At 35.4% G+C, this 22,471-nt stretch overlaps 1 protein-coding gene across 5 annotated transcripts; it reads left to right on the top strand.

Annotated features, from left to right (window-relative positions):
* Nucleotides 1–340: 340 nt before the first annotated feature.
* Nucleotides 341–21,897, top strand: LOC134720953 (death-associated protein kinase 1-like). Of its 5 annotated transcripts, none has more exons than XM_063583568.1 (2): nt 341–362; nt 20,581–21,897. In XM_063583568.1, exon 2 carries the CDS (start codon nt 20,678–20,680, stop codon nt 21,800–21,802), a length of 1,125 nt encoding a protein of 374 aa, XP_063439638.1. In that variant the 5' UTR covers nt 341–362; nt 20,581–20,677; the 3' UTR covers nt 21,803–21,897. The 5 variants fall into 5 exon arrangements, with proteins under 5 accessions (XP_063439638.1, XP_063439639.1, XP_063439634.1 ...); XM_063583569.1 differs by lacking the exon at nt 341–362 and adding an exon at nt 4,199–4,220; XM_063583564.1 differs by lacking the exon at nt 341–362 and adding an exon at nt 6,054–6,261.
* Nucleotides 21,898–22,471: the final 574 nt, after the last annotated feature.

Raw genomic sequence — 22,471 nt, 5'->3', positions numbered from 1 at the left:
CAGTGGATTTAAATAAACTACATAGATTTTAGTATTTTTTAATTCTTTTTATAATATAAAACAAACATAAATAATCTAATGAATTTTATTGAAACTATCAAAAATAGAATTCTATGAATTTAAAAGTAAAAATACATGAAAATCAATACAATTTTCCTTTGTCATGTTTGTGTTACAGACATCGTTAAGTTGTTTGCTTATGGGGATTAAACAAAGAGGATCAATTTGATCGTTATGTCACAGAACTTAATGTTTTTATTTTGTTTTGTCGGCAATATAACAAATAGGACCGTCACGGTGAATTTTAATTTAACTTCAGACTATATATATAACTACTTTAAACTCAGATTTGGCAGACAAAGGTAAGCGTACTTTTGTTTTATATTGCCTCTTGCATACCCTTTTATGCAAACTTCCTAGCTCCATTGAACGTCCATTAATCGGCAAATTTCTTGATTAATTTAATAATCATGCACGGTCCGGCTCTGCATATATAGGACCATTGCAAGTTCACTTCTAATTTTATTGTTGGGATCCATGCACAGACTCATATTTTCAAAAAAGCAATATTTGAAGTTCCGGGTTCTATTGAAAAGACTCCGGGCTCTAATGATAAGGCTCTTTTAGGTTTCCAAACTCCAAGATCATGTAGGCCGAAAGAGGGATGAAGGCTGCATGAGATACCAGAGGGACAATTCAAACTCACAGATCGAAAACAAACTGGCAACGCCATGGCTAAACAAGAAAATTACAAACAGACACAGCATAGAGAATCAAAGACCAAGCCGTTGAGGTGACGGACCCCACGGCCAGAAACTTGGGGTGATCCGAAACTATTTGTCGGCATGTAAATTTAAAAAGGCAATTTAATTTGCAAACATGCATGTCTCAGATGGGACCCAAAGGTACTGACTCGATCGGGAATTCACGTCTTAAGGTGCTCGAAAGGTGAGAATTACGCGAGTGTTTGAGTGAATGTACCGAAATATATTTTGATTTAAGTAAAAAGTTTTATTTTTACCTTACTTTGGCTTTCAACTCTGTAAACATTGAAGGAATCAATAAAACAGTAATATTTGCAAAAAATAAAAAGTACCTTGTGTAAATAAATGGAGTTTGGCTAACCTTCTTTGAGGAAAGGGACCTGACAATCGAAGTTCTTTGAATCATGATATCTTTGAAACACATAATATAACCATGATAACAGCATATATATATATATAGATCTATATAAACGTCCAAATCGAATGAAAAGTACCGAATTGTTTGAAGTTTGGCTATAAAATTCCATGTTAAATAAGACTAGAAATTTGTCATTGATAGCAATAGATAAATTTCAGCAGTCCTTGAGGACCTTTTGATGCCATGGACAACGGTCGACTGCCTGTAATATTCATAATTTGTTTAATATACATTATAGTATTCTGAGGTTGAACGCCTACCATATGGCATAAAAGAGTCTGCTTTGAAACTCAATGATAAGCACTAGTTTATTCAATTGAAAACAGAGTGTGAAGGTTGGAATAACTTTAAGTACACAGACAGAAATGATTCTTACATCTTTAACATCTTCTTCACATGACAGATAAATTAATTTTCCATTCCACAATGTTTTTCTAACTGTTACTGCTGCCATTATTACCACTGCTATACAGAAGAATAACAAGTTGTCGTGTATGTATATATGTAATCAGATGTTATTATGTTATTTGGGATCTTCTGGGTATATGGACACATATCATCTGTCAGTGTTTTATTTCCGCTGAGCTGTCAGTTGAAAGGTATAAATGGCACTGAAAGGGAATATAAGCCCTCTTCCACTGGGAAACACTAATAACAATTTTATATATCTTACCGGAGTGTCATGGGGTGGTGTTCTCGAAGCTATCTTAGGATTAGGACGTGTCATAAGTCTATCTTATGAAAAGTCTTTGTGCTAAGTCGTGTTCTCGAAGCTCCCTTAACTTATCATATATCTCATTTTTCGTCCTAACTTTAGGACACACAATAAGGTGTCTTAAGATTATCCTATCTTCAACCTTGTGGAATAAAGTTTGGATTTCGCATTTTGTTCATTAATTTACGTGAAAATCACCATCGGTTATTAGCTCGTATATATAAAGAAATTGTGCATGATTTTTAACTTTGAACTTCGTGTTTCACGATACGATTACACTACAAATTTAATTCTCATTTCAAAACAAATTGTTTTCCAGTTTGAATAATAATCTTTTTTTTTGTAATTATGCATTTAATTCTGTACATGTTATTTTAAAATTCGTAAACTATTTTATTAAATAATTTCGTCATTAATAAATGTTTTATCAAAAAATATCTTGAACAATTTAAAATTTTGACTTAGGATATGTTTAGGACGCCCTAACATAAGATTCGTCTGAGATAGCTTCGAGACACAACTTAAGAGTGTCCTGAGTTGATCTTAAGTCCATCCTAAAATTTGTCTTAGATGTGTCTTTAATAGGATGAATCTTATGATACTTTCGAGAACACCACCCCTGATTTTAACATCAGTAACCATTATTATCTTTGTTTTGTATTATGGGTATATGGGATCTTATATCCTGTTGAATCGAATGTAACCATTCAAACTGCTGATTTAGCAGGAATATTTCAGTGCAGTAGACAAACAAATAAATAATTTTGTGATGGCCTTCGGCTGTTTTCTGCTCTTTGGTGAGGTTGTTGTCTCTTTGACACATTCCCCGTTTCCATTCTTTATTTTATTGTAAAAAAAAATGCATCGCTTTATAGGATAAATATTTGGGTATTAACATCGATGCTTATTTATAGTAAATACATTTATATCGTATTTTATTGAATATGACACCAAACATTAATTTGTGACAAGGAACTATTATAATAATTCACATTGTAGTGTAAATTAGAGACCTAAATAGGATCATATATGATAATAATCTAGGAACATGATAATCCCAGGTGAAAGAATTATTTCATTTTTACGTAACTAGTATTTTGTGAAAAAGATAAGATTTCCTTGAAAGAAATGACAACCTTTTTTCGGTTTACGTTTAGTGTTAACTACCTCTTATTACCACGAAAATATATGCATGTATAGGCTAAGATTGTTAGAAAAGGTGTAAGACTATCGTCTATTTGAAGGTAACCTTGTTTGTACATATTTAATGTTTTCGTTATTTGCTGATCTTTGCTTTTTTTCTCTCGTTTTGCTCAGTTTGAATTTGGCTTTATGCATAATCTGATAATACACGATGTATGCACTGTGGAAATTTGTTAAACACCATTTTAACGACATCTTCGTGAGGGGTATAGATCCAGTATTTTTAAAGTTAAATATACGATTTCACATTTTTTTATCTCTTTTGTGCTAACGTCGGAATTATATATTTTCGAATTAAAAAAGGGCATATCACTGTTAATATTTTGAGAGTATTTCAACTTACTATATTCATGTACATACATTGCCTGAGATGATTTCCTTTTCAAATAAAAACCAATAATTTCGCATCATGCGGCATGTGGAAAAATACTGAAGAAATCCTCTCTAGCATATATAATTTAGATTTTATCAATTAAGACATTATCAATGCTGTTGCTATCAGAAATAAAATAAAATGTAAAAAGTTACATTTCCGTGCAATTGTAATTGTTTTTACATAATCGCCAAATGATCATTGGGAAATATCCAACTATTCGAGTTGTGCATTCCTAAATCAGCGGTAAATTGTTCGGTCACTCCTTGAATATTTTTCTTTATGTATTTGAATTCTTGGATAAGTTACTCTTACATTAAAACAACAATTTGAGAATCAAACAATATTAAGCTGTCAATTTTTACAATATCATTATTTCTTCTCAGTTATCTTCCAAACTATGTTATATATCAGTCCGTTTATACACCAAAACCAAAAGTTTAAAGTTCAAACGACGTATTTTCACTATAAGTGAAAGAATGACTGCAAGACATATCTAAGCAGACTTTTTAAACTTAGGTACAAATGGTCACAAGTACCGTGGTCAAAGATTAGCTATTTTCATAACATATCTATAACCGCTACTCCGATGGACGAATGTAGATGCCCACGGGTTACAAACACGACATCAGAATATAACCGTTAAACTGCCCGCTCAATTACCCCCCAATTTAAGTGTCCTAATATTTATTTCAATAAACTATCAATTAAATATTTGATAATGGTCATGACCTGTCCTAACTAACGGTAAGACTTTTGTTTCGTATGTATGTATCTTTTTTTCTCTCTGAATGAAGATTGTTTTTGTAAAAAAAACATTCAATCTCAAAGATATATAAAAAAAATATATACGAGTCTAAATTGAAAACTACGTTCAAACCTATGATTGCGTTGGATAAAAATAAAAATATATATATTGATAAACTGTGCAAGTTAAAATTGTATTTTGGAAAAGTTTATGGCTTTTGCATTTCATATACACTAAAAATTAAATTTACAAATTTTGATTTCTAACCTTTATTCAGTGGCGGATTCATATAATTATACAAAAGGAGCCCGGGTATTGGTACAAAGTGGCTGACTTGCCTTTGGTGTCTAATATCGAAAGCAATTTTAAAAGCCAACAATAAGATTAACCTTATTCCTCTAAACCCTCTCATAATCTGCTTAAGATTTTTAATAACAATTATTATGTTGTGCGTAATGATATATGCAAGTTTGCGCCGTTAAGAAGTCTGGAGAAGCTGTATATATGATGGGTGTTCCGGATTTGATCCACTTAAAGATAGAAAAAAATATATTCACATGTACAATCTTGTTTGAATAATGGCATAAAACATCTACAGCGATAGTATATCGTGCATAAAAAGTAGATAACAGTTACAATTTTGTTGCCGTTACAATAACTTGTACAGTGAGGTATTCTTTTGAAACAAATGACTAGATTTGACTTTATCTTACCTCCTATACATTTCTAGGAATATGATTGGTTAAAAGCGACCTCGTGGAGACCGTGTATATTCAATATTAGGTTAGTAGGGAGGCGGGGCTTATTTCAATATTAGGTTAATAGTGAATTTGCGACTTAGGCACTGTTTGATTATTTCAAATATTGAAAGTTCTTTTTAATATTGTTATATCAAGGTTGTTTATTATAAATATCTATCGTTTACATTAGTTTTTTTAGTGCATATCAATTGAAGTAGATTCTTAAAATTGAACACCTGAACACTTTAATACAGAAATAAGGAGATGCGTTATGAAAGCAAATAAGACAACTTTAGTCTAAATTCAACACATAAAGATAGTCGGTAAGATAAATTCGTTACATAGTGTGCTAGTGACCGTGGCCTAATATGATATATACAGGGTAAGTAAATTCCATATGGGGTTCGAGCTTCGCTCTCATCCCATATGGAATTTACTGACCCTGTATATATCATATTAGGTCACTAACACACTATGTAACTAATAATACTATCCTTTTTCGAAATAAAAGCAAAAAGGCGACGCAACTTCTATTTAACATTTCTATATAATTTTAAATAGCAACCACCGCAAGTTTTTTTTCGGGATAAGCATATGAAGATGGACCAGGTTAAACTAGCTTATCGAGTACTCAACTCTCCTCATTTTTGTCTCAATAAGTGGATTAACGATTAACAGATTTCAAGTGCTTGTTAAATTACTATCAATTTAAAATCATACTGCAAAAGCAAAAAAAAAAAACTTTATAAAAAATAATCTCGGTCATAACACTTCAAGTTATTTAGTTGGACTTCGCCTTTACTTATATTTATACTTATTATTACACAATGATTGTTAAGACGTGACAAAGGATTTCTTTTTATCGTATCAAAGTTTGTTTATTTTCTTGATAATGATAGTCATAACAGATTTAGTTCATCTTAAACAAACAACAAAGTCAAAGAATCATGCTTAGTACCACTGTATATACTTTGTTATCAAGCATACATAATCACTTCGTATATTTGATCTATCTATTTTAAATTCTGTGGTTTTTGTGTAATTTTAGTCTTATTTACAAATAAACATAAATTGACTATTAATGACTAATTATAGTCCATGTCCACGTGGATTTGACACCTGACGTCCTCCCTTAATTATACGTTTTATAAATCTATTCCCTCCCCCTTATGCTTTTAAACACTTAAATAAGTAATCATTTCCGCCTTAGAAGTATATATACGAAGCAGGACAGTGAATGAAGCTTATTCAGAAAAGGACGGAAAGAAATACGGATGAAAAATACATACATCCTTTTTAGGTATGTAAGTACTTAAACTATACTTACTTAAAACATACTTACTTAAAAGATTGTATATGTTATATTTTATCATCTTAAAATTGTTTTCCTTTTTTATTTAAAAGGTATCACCTATTTTTTTTTTAGCTTAAGCATATTTGGTTTGTCTTTGATGGGGTTGTTGTCTTTTTGACGCATTCACCATTTCCATGTCCAATTTTATTATTCATATATTTATTGGAGGAACTAATTCATATTTTCAATTATACATTTGTTTTGTATAAATATGTGCAAAATGTCTGTTAGTCCGTATATCTCATAAGTAACATATTTTTAGTTAGTATGTGCCATATATGAAATATTCAATAAAACATACAGTAAAAGTTCCCAGTTATATAAAATTGATGAGGAAATAGCTCATTTGAAGCACTTATGATAATTGAGATCGTCCTCGAGGTTAAATAAGACGGAAATTAATTCTGATCAAGTAATATTTATATTTAGACATCTTAATTTGATATGGCTTTATTGTTAATCTTTCACGGAGTACTACCCGTAAGTTTCCTTCGTTTTTCACCGGTCTTCGTTTAGATAATAATAATCGAAAATTTAACACCAATCTTAAGCTACCTGATAAAGACTTGCTTTCTTGATGTATGTGAAGTTAGCAGCCGGTTCGTTATTCGATATTGGATATTCAATATCCAACCGGCTGCTAGCAGTCGGTTGAATATTCAAAATTTTGTTGAAAATCATAAAAAAAAGAAATACTTGATAACATTAAAAACATTATTTTCATAGTTAAGAAGACTGATAAGATACGTAGGAACTTATCAAAATGACCTCTTCAAGCTGTTGTAAGTTCGGCCCTTTTCTAAGTTGCAAATTTGTCTTTATATAATATAAATTGGTGTCAATAAAAAAACTGCAAAGATTTACTTTTATACATGATAATTCTTAAAACAATAAGAAGAACCGCTTACTCTAGAAAACATTAAGAACTATAAATAGAAATAGTTATGGAACGCCCAAAAAAGAAATATATAGTGAACATCTACCTGAGACCGCTTAAATGAGGTTGAGACCCCCTGGTCTTTCAATGACTATAAAAGTCAACCAAATCATTGACTCTGTATATATGAAGGTTGTATTAGATGGATTTTTGAGAATAACGTCATCTTCAATATCTACGGAGGGCTAAGATTGTCACTTTTCAGTCAAAAAATGTCAATTTTTTAGGACAAAGGGCACAGGGTTATGGTGAGAGCCCCCTGATCTCTCAATCTTTCTAATATTTTACAGACATTTAGTCAATAGGAAGATACAAACGTGACTAAAAGGAATTTGGGTGCACTTCCTGTCTTCTATGTTTACGGTACGCCCAAAGTGCCAGTTGGATATTCAAATTTTATTTCAAAAATCGACCCGAGACCGCTTAAATGAGGTTGAGACCCCCCGGGTCTTTCAATGTCCATAAAATTCAACCAAATCATTGACTCTGTATATATGAAGGTTGTATTAGATGGATTTTTGAGAATAACGTCATCTTCAATATCTACGGAGGGCTAAGATTGTCACTTTTCAGTCAAAAAATGTCAAATTTTTAGGACAAAGGGCACAGGGTTATGGTGAGAGCCCCCTGATCTCTCAATCTTTCTAATATTTTACAGACATTTAGTCAATAGGAAGATACAAACGTGACTAAAAGGAATTTGGGTGCACTTCCTGTCTTCTATGTTTACGGTACGCCCAAAGTGCCAGTTGGATATTCAAATTTTATATCAAAAATCGACCCGAGACCGCTTAAATGAGGTTGAGACCCCCCTGGTCTTTCAATGACTATAAAAGTCAACCAAATCATTGACTCTGTATATATGAAGGTTGTATTAGATGGATTTTTGCGAATAACGTCATTTTCAATATCTACGGAGGGCTAAGATTGTCACTTTTCAGTCAAAAAATGTCAAATTTTTAGGACAAAGGGCACAGGGTTATGGTGAGAGCCCCCTGATCTCTCAATCTTTCTAATATTTTACAGACATTTAGTCAATAGGAAGATACAAACGTGACTAAAAGGAATTTGGGTGCACTTCCTGTCTTCTATGTTTACGGTACGCCCAAAGTGCCAGTTGGATATTCAAATTTTATATCAAAAATCGACCCGAGACCGCTTAAATGAGGTTGAGACCCCCCTGGTCTTTCAATGTCCATACAATTTTATTAAATCATAGAATCTGTGTATATAAAGGTTGTCTCAGAAGGATTGTCCAGAATATTGGCATATTCGATATCTATGGAGGGCTTATATTGTCACTTTTCAGCTAAAAATTATCAAAATTTTAAAACAAAGGGCACAGGGCAATGGTGATAGCTCCCTGATCTCTCAATCTGCCAAATATTAAGCAGACATTTAGTCAACAGGTAGATACAAACGTGACTGAAAGGAATTTTGGTACACTTCCTGTCTTTCATGTTTACGGAGCGCCTAAAGTGCCAGCTTGATATTCAAAATATACAGCGAAAACCTACCTGAGACCGCTTAAATGAGCGCGAGACCCCCTGGTCATTCAATGTCTATAAAATTTATTCAAATCATAGACTCTGTATATATGAAGGTTGTATTAGATGGATTTTTGAGAATAACGTCATCTTCAATATCTACGGAGGGCTAAGATTGTCACTTTTCAGTCAAAAAATGTCAAATTTTTAGGACAAAGGGCACAGGGTTATGGTGAGAGCCCCCTGATCTCTCAATCTTTCTAATATTTTACAGACATTTAGTCAATAGGAAGATACAAACGTGACTAAAAGGAATTTGGGTGCACTTCCTGTCTTCTATGTTTACGGTACGCCCAAAGTGCCAGTTGGATATTCAAATTTTATATCAAAAATCGACCCGAGACCGCTTAAATGAGGTTGAGACCCCCCGGGTCTTTCAATGTCCATAAAATTCAACCAAATCATTGACTCTGTATATATGAAGGTTGTATTAGATGGATTTTTGAGAATAACGTCATCTTCAATATCTACGGAGCGCTAAGATTGTCACTTTTCAGTCAAAAAATGTCAAATTTTTAGGACAAAGGGCACAGGGTTATGGTGAGAGCCCCCTGATCTCTCAATCTTTCTAATATTTTACAGACATTTAGTCAATAGGAAGATACAAACGTGACTAAAAGGAATTTGGGTGCACTTCCTGTCTTCTATGTTTACGGTACGCCCAAAGTGCCAGTTGGATATTCAAATTTTATATCAAAAATCGACCCGAGACCGCTTAAATGAGGTTGAGACCCCCCTGGTCTTTCAATGACTATAAAAGTCAACCAAATCATTGACTCTGTATATATGAAGGTTGTATTAGATGGATTTTTGCGAATAACGTCATTTTCAATATCTACGGAGGGCTAAGATTGTCACTTTTCAGTCAAAAAATGTCAAATTTTTAGGACAAAGGGCACAGGGTTATGGTGAGAGCCCCCTGATCTCTCAATCTTTCTAATATTTTACAGACATTTAGTCAATAGGAAGATACAAACGTGACTAAAAGGAATTTGGGTGCACTTCCTGTCTTCTATGTTTACGGTACGCCCAAAGTGCCAGTTGGATATTCAAATTTTATATCAAAAATCGACCCGAGACCGCTTAAATGAGGTTGAGACCCCCCTGGTCTTTCAATGTCCATACAATTTTATTAAATCATAGAATCTGTGTATATAAAGGTTGTCTCAGAAGGATTGTCCAGAATATTGGCATATTCGATATCTATGGAGGGCTTATATTGTCACTTTTCAGCTAAAAATTATCAAAATTTTAAAACAAAGGGCACAGGGCAATGGTGATAGCTCCCTGATCTCTCAATCTGCCAAATATTAAGCAGACATTTAGTCAACAGGTAGATACAAACGTGACTGAAAGGAATTTTGGTACACTTCCTGTCTTTCATGTTTACGGAGCGCCTAAAGTGCCAGCTTGATATTCAAAATATACAGCGAAAACCTACCTGAGACCGCTTAAATGAGCGCGAGACCCCCTGGTCATTCAATGTCTATAAAATTTATTCAAATCATAGACGCTGTGTATATAAAGGTTGTACTAGAAAGAATTCCCAGAATATTGTCAAATGCGATATTTATGGAGGCCTTTTCTTGTCACTTTTCAGCTACATAATGTCAAACTTTTACATGTAGGACAAAGGACACTTGGCAATGGTAAGAATCCCCCAATCTCTCAATCTTTCTTATATTATGCAGACATTTAGTTCATAGGTAGAACTAAAACCTTATTCTTGAAGGGGGCAACTATCCCCACTTGGGGTTTTGAGATATTAAACAAGCCGCTGACCACCAATTTGGCAAAGAGAGGGACCGAATGAGCTCTTCAAATTGTGAGCTATTGGATGAAAAAAAACAGGCCTACCGGGTATGATTACCATGAATTTTATATTTTTTGACGATAGGACCGAAAGATCAAAAACAGGGTCTAAAAACATTGAATTGGTGATAGTGGTTTTGGGTGACCTAAATTGATTTAATCTTGGATTGTTAGGATAAAGACATTGATCCAATAGCTAAAAAAAGATCGATCTTTTCAATTCAATTTTATTAAAAACAAGCAGAAATGCATGTGATTTTTTTTTACCTTTTGATAGATGTATGCCTATGGTTTCAGAAAACCAACGCTTAGGGGCGTTCAAACAAACGCTTAGATGTGTTCGAACCATCGCTTAGGGGGGTCATGACAACACTATAAATAAATGACGTTATAAAAATTACAGACACTAAACAGTGTGAGGCGCTGGCCAAGGAGTTGCAATAGATCAAGCGGAAGATTCAAGCAGGTAACATGCAGCATCGCCTCGAGAAGATTGTACTCAACCAGGACCTTTCAAAGGTGTCAATCCTGTGGTTGAGGCTCAGTGAGAGGCAGCTTCAGCAATACCAAAACGATTGTATACCTTCCTGCAGCAGTGACAGTCCTCCCTCCTCCAACACCAAAGTTTGCCTATCCACTACCCATTGCACCACCTTCAGACACCATCCTCGGCCTTCGAGCACAGCAGTATTTGCTGCTCAGTAACAATCCTTCCGCAGACCACACCTTTAGATCGCGATCTGAAAACGAAGGTATCGTCATCGGGAGCTAACCAGTTACTTCTGACGGTGATGATATTTCGGGAATGCTCTGAGGTACAAAGGAACCCTTGACCTCTTGGAACTCATGGTGAAAAAAGAAACCAGAATCGTTTGAGCCCGAAGTTTTCAAAACCTTGTCGACTATGCAGAGATCCTGAACAGTTTCGGTGCCATAAATCGACAAGGCAATTGACCCTCTCTAGAACCCGAAGGCGATACAAAGTTACAAGTGGACGAATATTGTGTCGCACATCTAAAGCAAGATAAGCATTGTAGCGGATTGCAAACCGGTTTTCTACACTCTGACTTTAACTAGCTCCTTCATATATCACCTGGATCTGTGTAACGCTGCCTACCGTGCTTAAAATAATGGTGTGCGCAACGAGATTGTGGCAATCCTCGATGCCATGAAGGTGAACACATCAGCACCAAGGAATATAAGCAATTCCATCGTAGTATACTGTAAATAAGTGTTTAAGGTTTTGCTCGAAAGTATGCCTACGGCGATAGTTTGTTTGACACTATCGCCGGTATCGCTGGTCGCATGTTCACATCCTCTGCTGCCAAGGCCTTGGAAAGTAAGACTATGAGCGCTTACACCAATGCAGCCATGATAGGAGTTGAAAGGGGGTAGCCAAAGTCGTCGACCATGTCGTTGAAAAAGTTACCCGCCTTCGAAAACCCAGTGTCCAGCGCAGCAAGCCCAATCAACAGCTCAGTATTTAACGCAGTAAGCCCCACAACCAAACACAGTTAAACAATCTCATCTCCCGTGGCATCGCTACCGTCCATGAATTTGTCTAAAGCTATCCCTAAATCCATAATGTCTGACATCCTTACAATCACAGTAGGGTTAACCTACGATGGAATTCTTAAAAAAATATTAATACCAGGTTCACGAATTCGTACCTTTAGCCGGAGCCCTACTTACCAACTCTAAAGCGGAGATCCAAATCAACATCGAAACGCAAGACATGTTCCTTCACCCAATCGAGCGTTATTTCTTAGTAGAAGGAAGACTTCAAAATCACGACGGCACTGCATATGCAGACGTTGATCTCATTCACAATGGTATCATGTATCTCTTCAAAACTATATGATATCGACTCTCCGGTCAGCAGATTGAACACATTAACGACCCCGGCATCGCCACCACTATGCTGGGAATGTAAATCTTCCTTGACGACTTCTTCAAAACGCAGGGTCTCAACCGACTGTGGTATAAGGATTCTTCTACCGATGCCGAGACTGACAACACTGGATTTACAGCCTGGCATGAATACATTATCACCAAGCCCACCAACAAAGGATCGTACTCGTTTGCCATTCCCCTGAAACATATTATGGGATTGTTACTATAAAATAGTGTACGGGTTCAGGCACGAACTTCCACTCGTTCGCTATGCAGATGCCAATGCCATTACGAGGGCTGCCGCCGTCAATAACGTGGCAAAAATAATCCTGTATAAGATTTCTTGGGTCCTCTCTCACAAAGTGTCCATGTTACCCTCAAAGCTGAACGCGACTCAGCCGTCGACTTTAATGCGTGATTTTTACAAAACAAGGTTGCCAGAGTGTTCAAGGAGGCTGTAGACTTCAGAAAGAAATTCTACAACATTGAAAACCTTCTCAGTAACGGTGGTGTCAACCCCTCTGATTTTATTTACCTATAGCCGCTGTTTGTGATCGAAGTAAGTCATTCGCCCGAGTGGACTTCCAGATTCGAGCGAAATTATAGCGTAATGTTCCCACCAACACCGAAGCTTTTTTACTTCCAATCTCCGAAGGAGTCCTCCAGTTCAAATCGGACGGTCAGAAGATGAACGTCGTTATTTAATGAATACTAGTAAATGGACACCACACTGTTGCAGCAAATCGTCGACCACACAGACTAAAAGCAAGGGTTTTCCATCCTTGTCCCTGGAAACGATAGCCGCATTTTACCTGGTTCACCCCCTACAATTTAAGGAATCGAACACCGTATTGGGATTTAAGCGACAGCTCTACACATTTGATCAGGCAACAAACGGTTAAGAAGAGATTGAATACATTGTTAGCATCAGCAGTATCAACAGCATCTTGGTGAACAGTGGCATCATCAATGTAAGCTATGTAAACTCCACCCAACAGTCCAATATCTACAGCTTTTCAATCGCATACAGACATACCGAACCGACCAAGACGGTGATCCTATCAATCTCCGCAGTAAAAATATCACCATCCGCTTTCATCTTCGAGAGGTAGGAGAATATAGTCTAACAAAATACGGGTTGAATTTTATAAAAGGTCAAGCTAATAAATTACACAATTACACGGAGCAGCAAAAAAAGGTTTCCCGGTCACCATTCGTTTATCCCACACAAACCTGCATTGTAAACACAAGATGTGCTTACCCCGCAACAGATTGAAAAGCTCACCAAGTTCCTACGAAGCGTTTCTAGTGGTACGACTATGGAAATAAGCACTACCCAATTGAAGAAGAACATTCAAAAAGAAAGTTGATTCCTATCCATGTAAGCGGGAAGGGCAATGCAGGACCTTCCTATGTTGGCGAACACAATTCTGCCAGCATGAGGTGTTGAAGCCCCTGGTTGAAATAGACATCAGCAATGCATTTGGACCTGGAATTTACATCAAAAGGGGTGCTTGAGTGAGCTGTGTGAAGGTGCGTTGTAAAGGTCTGTAAATCTTCCACGTCACCTATGGTGCCTGTTTGTACTTGCAACAAGGTCCTCGATTCTACTAGGGTTCTGCTTTGGTCCTAGAAGCAAACAGTCCGTTCAACAGCATTCCCCTTTTAATATAATATTTATATATATAGAATCTATGATTTGGTTGAATTTAATGGACATTGAAAAACTAGGGGGCTCTCCTCATTACCCTGTGCTCTTTGTCCTAAAATTTTGACATTTTTCGACTGAAAAGTGACAATCTTAGCCCTCCGTAGATATAGAAGATGACGTTATTCTGGTAAATCCATCTAATACAATCTTTATATATACAGAGTCAATGATTTGGTTGAATTTTATGGACATTGAAAGACCCGGGGGGTCTCAACCACATTTAAGCGGTCTCGGGTAGGTTTTCGCTATATATTTTGAATATCCAACTGGCACTTTGGGCGCTCCGTAAACATAGAAGACAGGAAGTGTACCCAAATTCCTTTAAGTCACGTTTGTATCTACCTATTGACTAAATGTCTGTCAAATATTAGAAAGATTGAGAGATCAGGGGGCTCTCACCATTACCCTGTGCCCTTTGTCCTAAGATTTTGACATTTTTCGACTGAAAAGTGACAATCTTAGCCCTCCGTAGATATAGAAGATGACGTTATTCTGGTAAATCCATCTAATACAACCTTTATATATACAGAGTCAATGATTTGGTTGAATTTTATGGACATTGAAAGACCCGGGGGGTCTCAACCTCATTTAAGCGGTCTCGGGTAGGTTTCCGCTATATATTTTGAATATCCAACTGGCACTTTGGGCGCTCCGTAAACATAGAAGACAGGAAGTGTACCCAAATTCCTTTTAGTCACGTTTGTATCTACCTATTGACTAAATGTCTGTCAAATATTAGAAAGATTGAGAGATCAGGGGGCTCTCACCATTACCCTGTGCCCTTTGTCCTAAGATTTTGACATTTTTCGACTGAAAAGTGACAATCTTAGCCCTCCGTAGATATAGAAGATGACGTTATTCTGGTAAATCCATCTAATACAACCTTTATATATACAGAGTCAATGATTTGGTTGAATTTTATGGACATTGAAAGACCCGGGGGGTCTCAACCTCATTTAAGCGGTCTCGGGTAGGTTTCCGCTATATATTTTGAATATCCAACTGGCACTTTGGGCGCTCCGTAAACATAGAAGACAGGAAGTGTACCCAAATTCCTTTTAGTCACGTTTGTATCTACCTATTGACTAAATTTCTGTCAAATATTAGAAAGATTGAGAGATCAGGGGGCTCTCACCATTACCCTGTGCTCTTGGTCCTAAGATTTTGACATTTTTCGACTGAAAAGTGACAATCTTAGCCCTCCGTAGATATAGAAGATGACGTTATTCTGGTAAATCCATCTAATACAACCTTTATATATACAGAGTCAATGATTTGGTTGAATTTTATGGACATTGAAAGACCCGGGGGGTCTCAACCTCATTTAAGCGGTCTCGGGTAGGTTTCCTCTATATATTTTGAATATCCAACTGGCACTTTGGGCGCTCCGTAAACATAGAAGACAGGAAGTGTACCCAAATTCCTTTTAGTCACGTTTGTATCTACCTATTGACTAAATGTCTGTCAAATATTAGAAAGATTGAGAGATCAGGGGGCTCTCACCATTACCCTGTGCCCTTTGTCCTAAGATTTTGACATTTTTCGACTGAAAAGTGACAATCTTAGCCCTCCGTAGATATAGAAGATGACGTTATTCTGGTAAATCCATCTAATACAACCTTTATATATACAGAGTCAATGATTTGGTTGAATTTTATGGACATTGAAAGACCCGGGGGGTCTCAACCTCATTTAAGCGGTCTCGGGTAGGTTTCCGCTATATATTTTGAATATCCAACTGGCACTTTGGGCGCTCCGTAAACATAGAAGACAGGAAGTGTACCCAAATTCCTTTTAGTCACGTTTGTATCTACCTATTGACTAAATGTCTGTCAAATATTAGAAAGATTGAGAGATCAGGGGGCTCTCACCATTACACTGTGCCCTTTGTCCTAAGATTTTGACATTTTTCGACTGAAAAGTGACAATCTTAGCCCTCCGTAGATATAAAAGATGACGTTATTCTGGTAAATCCATCTAATACAACCTTTATATATACAGAGTCAATGATTTGGTTGAATTTTATGGACATTGAAAGACCCGGGGGGTCTCAACCTCATTTAAGCGGTCTCGGGTAGGTTTCCTCTATATATTTTGAATATCCAACTGGCACTTTGGGCGCTCCGTAAACATAGAAGACAGGATGTGTACCCAAATTCCTTTTAGTCACGTTTGTATCTACCTATTGACTAAATGTCTGTCAAATATTAGAAAGATTGAGAGATCAGGGGGCTCTCACCATTACCCTGTGCCCTTTGTCCTAAGATTTTGACATTTTTCGAATGATTTGTTTTGTTTTTTTGCTTTCCATATATATTTTTATTTATAGTTATAAATATTTCTAGAGTTATGGGTTTTCTTTTTGTCTTAAGAAATATTATACACAAAAGTACATCTTTGAATTTGTTTATTGACAAAACTCTATATTACATAAAGACAAATATGCAACATGGAAAAAGGGTTTATATTCGAGGACAACGAGAAATTACGACGAGAAATTACGACAGCTTGAAAAGGTCATTTAACGATTTCCCACGTATCTTATCAGTCTTTTTAAATATGAAAATCATGCTTTTTATGTTATCAAGTATTTAATTATCTTGTAATTTTTTCACTAAATTTTGAATATCAAACTGGCTGCTACACAATGTAGCAGCCGATTGGATATTGAATATCGAATAACGAATAACGAACCGGCTGCTAACTTCACATACATGCTTTCTTGTGGTACCCGTCCGGTCAGTGCTAAACGAAATATTTCGCGACAAATTTCTACTATATTTTATAACATGTGTATTCACTTGTCTTCATAAGAAAGTTTTACTGATCTTGTACCTTTGGTCATTGTAATTGATTATAGTACAAACAAACAACCAAATTTGATGTTTATTTTGGTGTTTACATTGTTTCTGTTCACATACTTAACCACGCCATATAAAGCATTTTTATGTAGCATTATCTAGCAAACCGCTGTATAACAGCTATATCGTTTAATGGTTCCCATATGTTATGCTACAGATGGAAAGTATGAAATTAACATGATTTAGGTCAGATTGCAGTATAAACGCACTAGATTTTAGAAAAAGGTTCGATCGAAATCGATTTTGCTTATTCAAATGTTAAACGCGAACTATTTTTTTTTTTATATCTATTTAAATAAAGATTGATTCAATGTCGTACAAGTGTAAACGAGGTATTAAAATACACGACATTGTATATACAGCAGTTATCAATTGTATTTTCATGCTCATTTATGGGCATTATGTTTTCTGGTCTGTTCGTTAGTTCGTTTGTAAGTCCGTCCGTCTGTTCGTCTGTCTGTCCCGCTTCTGGACAAAGTTTTTGGTCTAGGTAGTTTTTGATGACGTTGAAGTCCAATCAATTTGAAACTTGGTACACATGTTCCCTATCATATCATATGATCTTTCTAATTTAAATGCCAAATTAGAGATCCCCCAACTTTCACGGTCCACTGAACATAGAAAATTATAGTGCGAATGGGGCATCCGTGTGCTGGGGACACATTCTTGTTTGTACCTGTTTTAAAAATGTTGGGTTTTTTTTCCGGATCGTCTGACATGGACTTCCCATGAATTTAAAAAAAAAAGTTACCGTAAAAATTTCCATTATAATATTAGAGTTTCTGTTTTGCTTCGCCTCACATAGTTTTACTGAAATCCTAGAGATGTTATTGTGTATTGCCTAGTTCTGTTGGGTTGCTGTTAGTTTGCCGTTTGAATGCATGACTCTCACTTCGCAATAGATTTCATTTATTATAAAAGCCACAAACCCTACGTGTTATCATTCAACGAAAAAATTCAGCACTTGGCACAGGTTTTTGATTGACTTTGATCAAATTTGTAATTGGCTTTTTCTTTCTCAGTTATTTGATACAAATTGCACAAATTATAAAGGTTATGCCCTATGTATGCGCAGGTGTACATAAGATATTATCGTTTCTCATATTCTGCAGCACGTTATCATCTATTTATACATCTACACGCCAGGTAAATGTATGTTTCCATGTCCCGTTTCTATTAATGATAAGACAGTCTTTGGCACCTTTAGCTAAACAGCTAACATTTTACTACACACCGAGGTTCAGTAGGGAAATCGGAGAATAATTAATAAAAAAAAAATTATGAAAACTTTTATCTTTTCTTGTATTTGATACATCCTTTACAAAGATATTTTTAAACTTCGTATACATTATTACCAAGAATCGCTTGATTGCTAATAAGATAGTGATGAAGATGTGGAATTCTTTATCAATAAAAAGTTTCCAGCCGACGCTTCTTTATCTCATAATCAAAGATTAGAAAAAAAAGAAAAGACGAAACTGTTTCTTGTCTATGGAAATGTTGCTACGTCTTGTTGCGAAGTGTTCTAACTTAGTCTATTGACCTATTCTAATGCATAGGAGAAATGCCACCGTTATTTAAGAGAATTGATAGTTTGCCATCTTCTCATGTGATTCTTTATTGCGCATTTCGATTAGGTTCAGAATAGATGCAAGTCAATGTAAACACGTAAGTACTATCTTATTGTTTGTTTACATCTTTCGTAGGATTTATAAATCTGTTTCAAATTATTTTATTCTTTAAAATTTCATTTTCAATTGACATATGTGCATTTCTAGAGATATTCTTAAATACATGTACAAAATGTACTAGGAATACACTTGGAATACATGTACATGCAATATCTGAAAATATAAGATTTGATAGAAGAACAGCTGCATTATTGTCCGTAGTAAGTACACATATAATATGTATTTTTCAACAGTGAACTTATATTGTTATTGACTGTTATCAACGCTTATGAAATAAGTTTGAAATTCTCAAACGATATCATTTAGCTAGTTTGAGTGTCTAACATCCCACACGACAACTTTCGGAATGCTCTTAATCGGACGAGGGATCGTTATCTGGTTCTCAAAAAAATATACAGTGTTAAAACACAGACCGTGTAGAGGACACTAAAATGAAAAAGGAGCTTGGGGAATGGACCCCCCTTTTCTTATTTTCTATCTAAGTGATTTGATAGCGGGATAAAAGGAGACGATAGTTTTCGATATCGCAAACGAAAACAAATTTGTTTGTAAAGCTTTATTTGTAAGATAACTGTTGTATTGCAGAATAAAGCAAAATACAGGCCACGGTAGTCAAAACTTTGTTAGGATTTGAATTATGTTTTTGCCTTTCCTTTATCTCACACCTGAATGTACTATTTGATTTTTTGTGTTGCATAGGGTCTTCCATCATAAACTGTCCGCCTCAAAATAGCCAAAGTATTCCTGAAAGTGGCGTTAACTAGCAACAATCAACCTATCAATTATTTTTGTAACGTAAGCTTGGTTGTTGTGTTATTTTATTGTTGTTACAATCTTGTTTTCATCTAATTGAACAGCATGTGTATATTTTCTTATCATAGTCAAATCTATTTAGTGTTATGTAATATAGGAATGTACTACTTTTTTTGTTTTGAGTGCACGTGTATTTATATCAATGAAACACGGCACAGAACGGATGCCTGCATAAAAAAATTAGACAATAGATGTAGCTTCAATCTTGTATATAAAACAAGTTTAGAGAGGAACAATATCAATTAACAGCACCGTAATTACAGAAGTGTAATTAAATTAATTATAAAGGACAAAAGAAAATATTGATATGAAATCAGATAATTGAAAACATTCAATTTTGTTAAAACGATGTAAATATTATCAATCCAAATTTCAGCAAAGATGCTTTTCATCCTATATATCATATATGTATCGTTTCGCTATTCAAACTTATAGAATATGAATGTGCACAATGAAGCAAACCGCTGCTCTTTTATTTCACCAACCTAGTCACAATTAAGCCAGGTATTATACATTTTGTTAAATATTCGGTCGATATACAGTATAATTATACTTCGTCATTTCACCATCACCTGAAACTCCGACTATTGAACGTATAGATATAATTATTGATAGTAGTCACCACATACAGTCCAACTTTTAAAAACATAAACTCTTTCTTTATTGTTTTCTTCTCTTAGGATGCTTCAGGCTCCTAGTCTAACATTGTCACATTTTGCAATTTTCCAAGTCCAGAGATCGAAAGATCGAATACGGTGAATTCGATATAAGTGACGGTGATATGAGACCCCAAATAAAAGAATGATGTGTACTTTTTCAGTTTCAATATTTCTTAACTGATTGACCTTTATCTTGTACCTCATCATACATTTTTATTGAAAATCGATTACACATTCTATTTATACAACGTATAATTATTCATAAAATGTCTATATAATCCACAAAAGATTGTAAACATTTGTTAGTAATAGTTAATAACATCATTATTTTTATATTGTAGATGCTGAACCCTAAGTATCAAAGAAATAGATATAAAGAGAACAAGTCTACATGAAGCTTATTAAAGACGATGATCTGATAGCAGCATCCTTGTAACAATGCCAAACAAAATCAACGTTGACGAAGATTACTTCTTGCTTGATGCAGTCAAGTCGGGGAAGGAAGACCAAGTTCGTAACATTTTAGGAAATGGTTGCTATAGAAACCGAGATTACAAAGATGGCACTGGGAAAACAGCTGTGCATTGGGCAACGGAATACGGATATATCAAAATCGCTTATCTTCTCATAGATTCAGACTGGAATGTGAATTTGACCGACGAAAAATGTCAAACACCCTTACATATTGCCTGCAATCATCGTCGATCAGAAATTGCCATGGCTTTATTAATTGCCGGATGTGACGTCAATGTGTCGGATGATTCTGGCAATACACCGTTACAGCGTGCAATACACAACAATTTAGACACAGTTGTATACATGCTGTGTGAAAAAGGTGCATTTATTAATACTAGAAATAAGAATAATTGGACACCTTTACACGAAGCCGTCAGAGTTGGCAACGAACAAATTGTTGACAAACTTATAAACAGTGAAGCAGATGTGAATGCAGTAACGGCATACAAAGCAACACCCTTTTCGACTGCGATATTCTATTATCGAATTGCTCAAAGAAATACATATCCTTCTGTAGATAGTGTTCTACAGAAGCTCATACACAATGGGTGTAGGCTCAGTCAGTGTGATGGACAATGGTCGCCATTGTTGTCCGCCATTTCAATATGTAACAGTCACATAGCGGGAATGCTGCTTTGGCATGGCTGTCTCATAGATACAAGTATGCAGTACAGTAGAAACTTACTCGTTGACGCTTTCGCCCGGTGTGAACCTGCTGCAGTGAAACTTTTGGTGCTCTGTGGTTATAATCTAACATTTCCGGAAGTGGAACAATGCCATCGACGAATTCCAACATTTTCCAGATCGTTTCGCAGACTTGTGGCTTCTGATATGAAAAATGGAACACACGGCGTACAAATTATGGTTTGGTTACGTGAGCGAGCAGAAAATGCGCTAACACTATCTGAAATTTGTCGTATATCAATACGCAAATCCTTAAACCATGGTGCTGGTGACACATCAATACTCAAAAACATTGACCATCTTCCTCTTCCAAAATGTATGAAAAAGTTCATCAGAATGGAAGAATTCGAACATGCATTCTAAGTATCACTTTCGTTTTAAGTGTGCAATATTTTACAAACCTATTTATTTTTAACCCACTGCCAAATATTGATTTACAATAAATTATTTTGATCATATTTAATGTAAATTTTGACTAAGTGTGCAAAAGAATTAACCTGTTCCAATAGATAGCCCTAGCTTCAAAGAAAAAAATCAGCAGCATCAATGTTTGAACATCAGATCTCCTAAATCGTTCGTATCAAGGCAACATTCATCAGTTGTCTATATAAAATCAACATGATTGTACGCATCTACGGTTCTGTAACACTATGACAAGTCAAACCTGCAAAATTACTTGCATATAAATCATTTGAAATCCGGGGGATAGTTGTCTCATAGGCAATCTTTATACTTCTTATTATTAAACCGAAGAGCTCGCTGTATTGTTGTGAGGAAGCAAGTTTGGCGTATCTTTATGTATAATTGACCGAAACTGTACAAAAATGATCAATCTATCAAAACCAATACGAAGGTACAATAAGATCTTTCTTAGACACCACAATGAACAAATAAACGTGACAAAATGTACATCTTCGCCCCTTTAGTTTTTTACGCATACTATTTCTGTAGTATTGAAATAAAAAAGAACCAAACCAAGCAACTATTGTAAAGGTCAACTTCGGCCTTCAAATAACGAGCAAAACCCATACT

This window comes from Mytilus trossulus, chromosome 6 (assembly GCF_036588685.1).
Source record: "Mytilus trossulus isolate FHL-02 chromosome 6, PNRI_Mtr1.1.1.hap1, whole genome shotgun sequence".
NCBI classification, from domain to species: domain Eukaryota; kingdom Metazoa; phylum Mollusca; class Bivalvia; order Mytilida; family Mytilidae; genus Mytilus; species Mytilus trossulus.
This window is presented reverse-complemented; position numbering and strand designations above follow the sequence as displayed.

Excerpts from the sequence above, each read along its gene's own strand:
- LOC134720953 (XM_063583568.1), top strand. The coding sequence starts at position 20,678 with ATGCCAAACAAAATCAACGTTGACGAAGATTACTTCTTGCTTGATGCA.